General features: G+C 34.0%; 1 protein-coding gene across 1 annotated transcript in view; it reads right to left on the reverse strand.

Moving 5' to 3' along the window:
* The window catches only part of PCCA (propionyl-CoA carboxylase alpha subunit), a 371,281-nt gene that overhangs the window by 311,880 nt on the left and 48,881 nt on the right, over positions 1 to 10,520 (reverse strand). Inside the window, exons 5-6 of the mRNA XM_006761966.2 lie at positions 7,823 to 7,936; positions 5,960 to 6,013 (exon numbers count right to left, since the gene is read on the reverse strand). Coding sequence (XP_006762029.2) covers positions 5,960 to 6,013; positions 7,823 to 7,936 — 168 coding nt within the window. The remainder of the gene's footprint in view (positions 1 to 5,959; positions 6,014 to 7,822; positions 7,937 to 10,520) is intronic.

The following is a 10,520-nucleotide window of genomic DNA, read 5'->3' on the forward strand; positions in this document are numbered from 1 at the left end:
TGAGCCAAATGGTATAGTATTTTTTAAAACTGCTCTGTGCCTATGATCAGCCAACCTAGGTCAAGTCCTAATTCTGTTACTTACTAGCATAGTGTGACTGTTGGCAAGTCACTGCACAGGAGTCTCAGTTTTCTTTTTGTTCAACAGAGTTAATATCCAACTTCAATGGTTGCATGAATTAAATTAAATCACATATGTCAAAGTATTTGTAAACTACCGTATCATGAATATGTATATAGCAGTATAATTATATTGAGTTATTAATTTCCTTAACGGGGAAAAAACCTAAACCCCGAAAATATACATAAAACTATCAGATTAATTTCCCCAAAACACTAATTTTAACTATCTCATTTTCCTAAAAACTCTTCAATAACATTTGCTATCCACTGAAGTAATGATTATTAACACCTATAATGACTAAGGTGATTTGCCTGGCAATGCCAGACTTTGTACTAAGTTTTCTATAATATGTTGTTTCTAGTTTTACAAAAACTCGGCACAGTAAGAATCAGTCTCTTCATTTTTACCTTTAAAAATTTTTTGAGCTATTTTCACATTTTGCTACTATGAACAAGTTCACAATTAACATTTTAAAAAGTTTATCTTTACAAACAGCAGTGTGGTGGCTGCCAGAGGGAAGGGGGTGGTGAAGAAGAGGTCCTAATACTAATATATGGTGACAGAAGATTTGACTTTGGATGGTGGATACAATATACAGATCTTGTAATATAGAGACCCACACCTAAACCTCTATGTTCATGTTGACCAATGGCACCCCAATATATTTAATAAAAAATAAAAAAATAAAGTATATCTTTATAGATGAAATTCTTAAGAGTGGAACTATGAAGTCAAAGAATATGCATTTTAAATTTGTATAGATACAAGCAAATTTCTGGCAAAAAAAAAGCTGAAATTAATTTACACTCCTAAGAACAAGACAATTCACTTGTACAATTGCCTACACTGAATGTTATACCTATTTTTAAAATTTCTGCTTAGTCCAATGGATTAAAAAGTTACATCTCACTATTGTTTTCACAGTAGTTGTATTTCTTATCTTGCTAAGTCTCCAATGAAAAGAGGTAAAAGAATACATTCATCAAATCTCGAATGCTTGGCATAGTTCTCTTCTGTGCCCTGAATGCTCAGCATTCTGATAGAACTCACTATCTACCTGTATATATATATACCCATCTCTTAAATACATGGGTAAGCCTCAAACACAAAACACAAATTATTAAATCTAACATAAAAATTTCTCATAAAGTGAGTTACTATAAATTATAATGCTATGCTGCACCAAAATTATATGATAATATGGGGGAAATATATTTTTAAAAAAACACACAGAAAGATAGCTAGAATACTATCCCTTTAACTACTATCCCTCTTTTCCAGGAGCAGGTAGTTTTACTTTTCAAAGTGCTCTCGTAAACTCTAAGAATTTCTTTTCTTTTTCTTTCTTTTTTTATTTTTTTTCTTTTAATAATTTCAGAGAGGAAGGGAGAGGGAGGGAGAGAGAGAGCTAGAGAGAATCATTGATTAGAGAAACATCAATGATGAAAGAGAATAATTGATCACTGCCTCCTGCACAACTCCCACTGGGGATCGAGCCCACAACCTAGGCATGTGTCCTTGACCGGAATTGAACCTGAGACCCTTCAGTCTGCAGGCTGACGCTCTATCCACTGAGCCAAACCAGCTTGGACAAGAATTTCTTTTCTTAATCCTAACATTCCTCACAGCTGCTCATCAGTATTCCTTTATGGCTCAGAATACTAGGAGTCCAGAGGAAAAACAGAGAATGAAAAACAGTTCGAAAATAAAATCTGCTTGCTCAGCACATTAAAATTACTGAAAATTGCTACTTATGAGAGTTATTTGTAGCTTTGTTTTTTCCATGAATTATTTAGGCAAAGCAAATAAGACGTGGTTTTACTTAAATCTTGTACGACAGAGATTGTATGTCATCTGATCCAACTTTGTGTAAATTAAGCTTAAGTAATAATGTCCTCTAAATGAAATTTATAAAAAATTTAGTACACTTTTACATTTGGCTCACTGTATACTTTCTAAAGCAAATATATACCATAAATTCAGAATATTTTTCAATAAATCATTTTTATTTATTGCTATTAATTAAAAACAATATATCAAATAAAGCACAAATAATTTTTCTATAAGCAAAATAAACATTACATTGTTGTTGTTTTTTAATTCTTTATTGTTTAAAGCAGCGGTTCTCAACCCTCTGGCAATCGAATGACCCTTTCACAAGGGTCGCCTAAGACCATCCTGCATATCAGATATTTACAATATGATTCATAACAGTAGTAACATTACAGTTATGAAGTAGCAACAAAATAATTTTATGGTTGGGGGTCACAACATTAGGAACTGTTTTAAAGGGCCAGAAGGTTGAGAACCACTGGACTTTAAAGTATTACATATGTCTCCTTTTTCCCGGGAGTTCCATTTTTAATTTTTTGAGGAAACTCCATTCAGATTTCCACAGTGGCTACACATTACACTGGTTTTTGAAGAGCAATAAAAACAACAGAACCAGAAATTAATGGGGAGTAAACCTCCATATTTGATTAAATTCCGAACACAAGATTAGTATTAAACATAAAAAAACTTTGCACCCTGGCTGGGTGATTCAGTTGGTTGGTTGAAACCTCATCCCATACACCAAATGGTTTCAGGTTCGATTCCTGGTCAGGGTATATACCTAGGTTTCGGGTTAGATCCCTGTCGGGCATGTAAGGGAAGCAACCAATGGATGTTTCTTTCTTTCTTTCTTTCTTTCTTTCCTTCTTTCTTTCTTTCTCTCTTTCTTTCTTTCTTTCTTTCTCTCTTTCTCTCTCCTCTCTCTCTCTCTCTCTCTCTCTCTTTCTCTCTCTCTCTCTTTCTCTAATAAATATATCAACATATCCTCAGTTGAAGAAAAAAAAAAATTCCCCCCAACATTCTACCAGTCTTCTAGACAAAAGTTTCCGCTAACATGATAATCTATGGCCACTATGTTGGAAATCAGAATTGAAATCAGAATTCTAATAATATACCCAGTTTGGAATAATAACTGTCAAATTTCAATGGTTGGTCACCAATCACACAAACAATATTTATATGGCATAAAAAAATCTGTAAACAATTTCATTTTATTGTGAATTTACCAACTATAACCAGATATTCCAAAAGGAGCATCTTAAATGGCATACTACAATGGGAAAAGTATTTTTCTTTTGGGGGAGGGTGGATTTTAATGGTAGGAAAATTATATCCCAAATAAGAATCTTACCATGATGCACACAAAAAGAGGGTTAGTTATCACTAGCCACCTATTTTTATAATGAACAAAAATATAGAGTAATACTGCCTTCTATTTACAAACCGTTCTTTTCATGATAGTTGAAAAGTTTTCTTGCAGATTTAATCCTTCCAAAACATTCACTGAATTTACTATGTAGAAATCGTTAGGACAGATAACAAAAGGGAAACAAAGACTGATGAGACCAAATTTCTTGTCTCAAGAGGATAATAAAATACAAAAAAAAGGTCATAATTTTAACATAATATGGTAAGTGGTAGACAAAGGAAGAAATTTTTTAAAAAAATGCTCTACTCTGGCCTGCATGGCTCAGTGGTTAAGCATCGACCTATGAACCAGGAAGTCGAGGTTCAATTCCTGATCAGGGCTCAATCCCCAAAGTGGGGTATGCAGGAGGCAGCCAGGCAAGATTCTCTCTCATCACTGATGTTTCTCTCTCTCTCTCCCTCTCCCTTCCTCTTTGAAATAAATATATATTTTTTTTAAAAAAAAATAAATAAATGCTGTAGAAGACAGAGGAAAGAGATTAGTTCTCACCAGAAGGATATGGAAAACTGTCTTGGTAGGGGTACCCATGTGAATTGTGCCTCTAAGGATCGACAGTAAGTGGAAATGTGGGAGGAGAGGACACTGGAGAAAGAGCGATGACGAAAGGTAAGGAATAGGAAAGAGCCAGCCATGTTTGGGAATAGCATAAAGTCTGGCTTGGCTGAGGCAGAGCCCTGTTAAGGAAAACGGAGAAGGTTAGAAAGAAAATCAGTGAGAAAGCAAGGGGTCATAAATTCTGCACTATTTTCTCTACCATGAAACCCCTGATAGAAATAATCTTTCTTATCTTTATTTATGGAGAAGTTAAGCACCTCATAATATTTTCTTCCCTGAATTGAAGTCATTTGTGTACTTGTCTTATTTTCCACAAGATGACGATGAGCTCCTCATGAGCAGGACCCACATCTGGTTCATTTTTATGCCTTGAACATACTGATAGATACCAAATATGCATTTTTTAAAATGATTAGCTAATGCATGAATAAATATATTGGCCATGTCATTTAACTTCTGTGGGACTCAGATACTCCTTTTTACCAGAAGTTTGCAAACTTTTTCTATAAAGGGCCATACAATCAACATTTTAGGTTTCACAGGCTATTTGATCTGTTACAGCCAGGCAATTCTGCTGTTGTAGAGCAAAAGTAGCCCAGACCACACGTAAATGAACAAGCATGGCTGTGTGCCAATAAAACTTAATTTACAAACACAGGCAGCAGGCCCCACTTGGCCCATGAACCATAGTTTAGAGACACCTTTCTTATACAAACTTAAATTTAACGCATGATATTGTACATTTTAAATGTCAGTATTATATAGAAATTATTTCCTTATGTAATGACAGAACCTCAGCCAAAATTTCAAACAAGGAGATAAAAAATAAAAAGGAGGTATAAATAGGAAAATGTAAATACACTGCATAAAACCTGGTGAATCTGGACCTTTGGATAGTTCCACCGAATTTGCCCTCTCCCGACACTTGTTACCATTACCATCTGTGTGACCTTAACGCACAATCTCTTTAGGCCTTAAATTTTTTTTCTATTTTATTTTCATTCTTAAATTACAGATTACATTCAATATTATTTTGTATTAGTTTCAGACGAACAGCCTAGTGGTTAATCTATCATATACTTAACAAAGTGTTCTCCCAATATCTCTAATACTAACCTGACACCATACATAGTTATTACAATATTATTGACTATACTCTTCAGGCCTTAATTTTTAATCAGTAAAATAAATTGGTTAAAATAGATAATTCTAAGATAGAACTCCATGACCTTGAGAATTATTCCAAATTAAATTTATAGATTTTAAGTGAAAATTTTATCTACAAAATAATTACATTCATAAATAACTTTAATCCATGGCAGAACAAAATACCAAGTATACCACAGAAACAAAGTATAACATATTAGAATAATAAACTAAGATAATATAATACCTAGAATAATAATTGATCTAATGAGGTTTTTGAAACATTATTCATAATCATATTTTAGTATCGGAAAACTAAGGTTTCAGTAACATCTTGATTGTAGTTATAAATACACCAGGAAAATCAGTTTAATAGCAAATACAGGTTAATTCATCTAACCAGGATGGTGATATCAGGAGGATATTCAGATTGTAATAAAACTTTTCCCAAAATAGAGAAGGTAGTAAGATATATCTTAAACGCCACAATATACAGTAAAATGGGGAAAAAAAAAACAGAATCTTATTCTGGCTTCACATTCCAATCACATGGTAAAATAATTAATAAATCACTGAACACCCTGACATATTTAGTGAAAACTGGGGTTTTTTAAAGTTAAAAGTCAAAGGCAATATATAATAAACTAGTGTCACTCATTAGGTGTATGGTGATTTTATAACTTTTCCATGTTTACTCTTCAGATCAAGACAGGTTACAAAATAAAAACTCTTTACTTTTCACAAACTATTTTCAAAGAATTGTTTTGTCAGTTAAAATTCTCTAATTTACCACTACCCATGTTTACAAAGGTAACTCCATTACACTGCTTTCTGAAATGTAAATTAACAGGTTTTGGTTCATTACAAACTTACCAAACATTTGGCAAATTCTTTGTTTTCTGAAAGGAATCCATACCCTGGATGCACCTTAGAAATGAAAACAAAAGGCACTTTAAATGTTATCATAGGATATAGTCAACAAAATATAGAGTGCAGTTATGTGTTTGCTGTTCAAGGGCCCTTGAGTAAGGTTACTTCTCTCACATAGTGATCAGCTCCCACTCACATTCCTGAGTACGGACTCAGATTCCAAGACATGGCCTGTTTTACAATCACTTCATGCACACTACCTTTGTCCTAACCACAATGAGGGCCAGCTACCTACATGTCTACCTGTCCACCTGCATTTGACTACCTATTCACACAACTCACACTCTCCCTGTTTTCTGAAGCTAACCTTGGCCACAAGTCTAAAAATTTTTCTAATAACTGGTGAATCAAAAAATTATGTTAAAGAAAATCTTTTGCAAGATAGATTTGAAAAACTTTTCATTCCCTTTACAGTACCAGGAACTGCTACTTTCCGAAACCCTGGTTACAAGCCAAGTAACATATTTTATTCCTGACATTAATGTACTCAGCCTTTACCAATGAGCAGTTTCTGAAAAATGTAACCAAAATGGAAGTTTGGTTTATACTATTTCTTTTTACTCTGAATGCTTTTTTCTTCTAACATCTATTCTTCTTTACCTCCTCGCCCCACTTAGCCATCCACAACCTCTTTATGCTATGCTATGCAAGCCACATTGTTAACAGTCTAAATTCTATCATCCTGTTCTAATCAAGTGATTTTTGCCTCTACCACACTGGCCAAACATAAATTTAGCCACTCTATTATCAGTCAGTATTGAATATGTTTCCAGTAAAACAATTCTGCTATAAGGAGAGTCAAATTCCTGAAGAGGCTGGTATCATAATCTAGAAAAAGCTACACATCCAAGATTTTTAAATTCTGAACCAAGGTCTATTTATAAACATGCAACAGAATAATTTAAACTACTGCAGCACAGGATAAAAGCTTCACCCCACCAATCTCATTTTATATAAACATTCAACTAAACATCGCATTCTGACAAGCTACAGTTTTACTTTCATTAACTCAACTAATAAACTGTAAACATCCATAATATGGGTTCACAAATTCAGCTGCTCATTTAAACATACATTTCTTTCACACAAAAAATGTGAACACTAATTGAAGCACTCCAGGTTAATTGCTGGTGTCAGCTGCTTCCATTCAATTTTAGAGATAACTGCATAGTTTTAAGCTTATATATAATTAGTTCTGACATAAAAACACACACAACAACAACAAAACACTATTTCTGATGTCAGAAACCCATCTTTCCTTGGATTCCACTTCATTCAAACAGAATGGGGGTGGGCAGAATTACTGATTCCTCCAAGTAAGTTATATGTAACCTATTGATATAATCCAAGTAAAATCATTACCAATTACATTGTTTATATTTCTTGAAGTATATCTAGGTGTACATAGTTTTTAAGTGATTAAAATAGAATTTAAACTGGGGCCTTTTGGATCCTGTTTATAATACAGAATTTTATTTTAATGTTCTTATTGCATAGAAAGGGTTAATACTCAAAACTAATTGCTATTTTTTCCCCCCCTAGCAAATTTGGAAATGAACTGAAACTGCTCCCTGGTGTGAAAGCTGAATCCAGCAGCCACCTGCAGGATCAGCGACCAACACTGCCAGATGCCACAAAGCCTTTGATTTCCAGTAGCAAATTCAGCCACATTTAACTCATGTGACATGAACTAACTGCAACAGTATTTTCAATCATTCTTTCTTATTTTCTTTTTAAGATACAAACTCTAGCTTTCTGCTCACTACATATGAAACAGCTGCAGGAGAGAGATTCGTTCAGACTCACAGCTTGGGCCTTGGTTTTCCTGATGGCTTCCAGGATGGCCTCCATGTTGAGGTAGCTTTTACTGGTGGGAGCGGGGCCAACACACACAGCCTCATCCGCCATCTTCACGTGAACCTGAAGAGACAAACCTCTGCGTTAGCAGATGCTCCCAGCAAAAGAACTACCTCATCTACAAATACACACAATACTGCAATGATTGTTTCACGTATCATTTATGGAGTCAGATTTCTTTTTGGTTATGCACTAAAAAATTACGATGGAACCAATAAGTTCAGGAACTATATTAACCGTAAGTTCATTTATTACAAGTCTGATCCACTGTGTAACCAAATAATTTCCATAATATTCCCTACCAATGTGAATAAGTAAAATCACAGCAAATAACTAGAGCCTCCGATTTGGTTATGCTATACATAAATTTTATATCAAAACCTCCGTGCTACATGTAGGCAGGGTCGCCCAATATTTTAATAACAAGAGCTCATGCCCAGTTCTAAGCAAACTCCCCAGGAAGTGGGGATAATGAGAGGGACTGAATGCAGTGAGGCAGTAAATGTCCCTGCACAGCATCGGGTCAGCACCATGCACAATTTAAAGCCCAGGACCAAAGAGTTCAATATCATCACACATGAATCAGAAAATTTTGAGAATCATTTAAATACTCTCACATTTAATCCTTGTCTACTTTCTTTATTCCTGAAAAAAACTGATATGTGCATTAAGTCCTAAATCTACTAAAATCTAAGGAATATATGCTCCATTTTGAGTACTACTCACTTTACAATGTTTTAAATCTATTTTTGCTTAATACAGGCTAGGTATTCAATACCAAAAAGAGTAAGTGGCTTCCTTCTAAAAGAAATCACTCTTTTAAAATGATGAAGCTGCTCATATTTTTGAAATGGCTTTTCCTAACAGTTTTCCAGATTAAGGAACTTCCGATCAGTTTCAATTTATTTTATAAGGTAGATATAAAATTGGAATACATTCATATACCTAGACAGTTGTGATCCACCTGCTACCCCACCAAAAGACTAAGGTGGCCCATACTTTTGCTTATTGCTTCAGTTGTGAAATAATTTTTAAAGAAGCACTTTGTTTTAAATGAGATGGACAAAAAAAGTAAACCAAGAAAATCGTCTTTTAGAAAGCTCAGATTTTCCTTTATCAATTCAACATATTTTACAATGAAGTAAAAAACTAGATTATGTATTAAATGGTAAAAGATATGTCTGAAGGATTTACAGATCAATATCTTAATATAACATATATGTATATATATACACATATATATATTCTGCAATCTCTTTAAAAACATCTGCTTCAAGGAAAGACAGACAATAATAAGCTCAGGAACTATATTAACCCTAGTTAATATCTTTAAAAACATCTGCTTCAAGGAAAGACAGCCATGCTCAGGGATCCTAAATATTTCCATGTTCAAAGCAAGGCTCTCCTTGTGGTTGTCTTTGCCCTGTTTACTCCCAAACTCAAATTGCTCCTCTTCCCTCAGACCAGAATGCCCCCTCCTCTATTACCCTGTGCCCAGTTCAGATCCTATTAGTACAAATTTTTTTGCTATAACTATTGTTGTGTTTTTTCTATAAGAAACTGAATACTAAATAACCCTTTAAATAAATAACACATGATACTGTATAAATAGAGAACTCTAAAGATCCCACCAAAAACAAAAATAAATAAAGATCCCACCAAAAAAACTACTAGAACTAATAAATGAATTCGGTAAAGTAGCAGGATACAAAATAAATATCCAGAAACCACTTACATTTTTATACACCAATAATGAACAATTAGAAAAGGAAACTTAGAAAACAATCCCATTTATAATTGCATAAAAAAACCTTGGAATAAATTTAACCAAAGATGTATTAAAGGAGACACAAATAAGTGTAAGCATATAACATGTTCATGAACAGAAAAAATTAACATCATTAAAAGCAATCTAAAGATTCAATGGAATTCCTATCAAGATAACAATGGCATATTTCATAGAACTAGAAAAAAATATCCCCAAAATTTATATGGAACCACAAAAGAACCTGAATAGCCACAGCAATCTTGAGAAAGAAGAACAAAGTTGAAGGACTCACACCAACCAATATCAAACTATACTACAAGGTCATAGTAATCAAAACAGCATGGTACTGGCATAAAAACAAACACATAGATCAATGGACTAGAACAGAGCACCCAGAAAAAAACCCCACGTCTTTATGGTCAATTATAACTGGTGCAGCCACTATGGAAAGAAGTATAAAGTTACCTCAAATAATAAAAAATGGAACTGCCTTATAACACAGTGATTCCACTTCTGGGAATTTATCTGAAGAAACCCAAAACTCTAATTTGAAAGAATACATGCACTCCTTTGTTCACTGCAGCATTATTTACAATAGCCAAGATTTGGAAGCAGCCCAAATGCCCATTAGTAGATGAGTGGGTAAAAATAGCTGTGGTATATTTACACAATGAAATACTACTTGGCTAAAAAAAAAAAAAGGAAGAAAACCAAGATGGCAGCATAGGTAAACATTGGAAATTGCTGCCTCGCACAACCACTTCAGAAATACAACTAAAAGACAAAACGGACATCATCCAGAACCACAGGAAGGCTGGCTGAGTGGAAATTCTACAACTAGATGGAAAGAGAAAAGCACACTGCGACTCAGAGGAGGTA

The sequence above is a fragment of the Myotis davidii genome, unplaced genomic scaffold, assembly GCF_000327345.1.
Source record: "Myotis davidii unplaced genomic scaffold, ASM32734v1 scaffold637, whole genome shotgun sequence".
NCBI classification, from domain to species: domain Eukaryota; kingdom Metazoa; phylum Chordata; class Mammalia; order Chiroptera; family Vespertilionidae; genus Myotis; species Myotis davidii.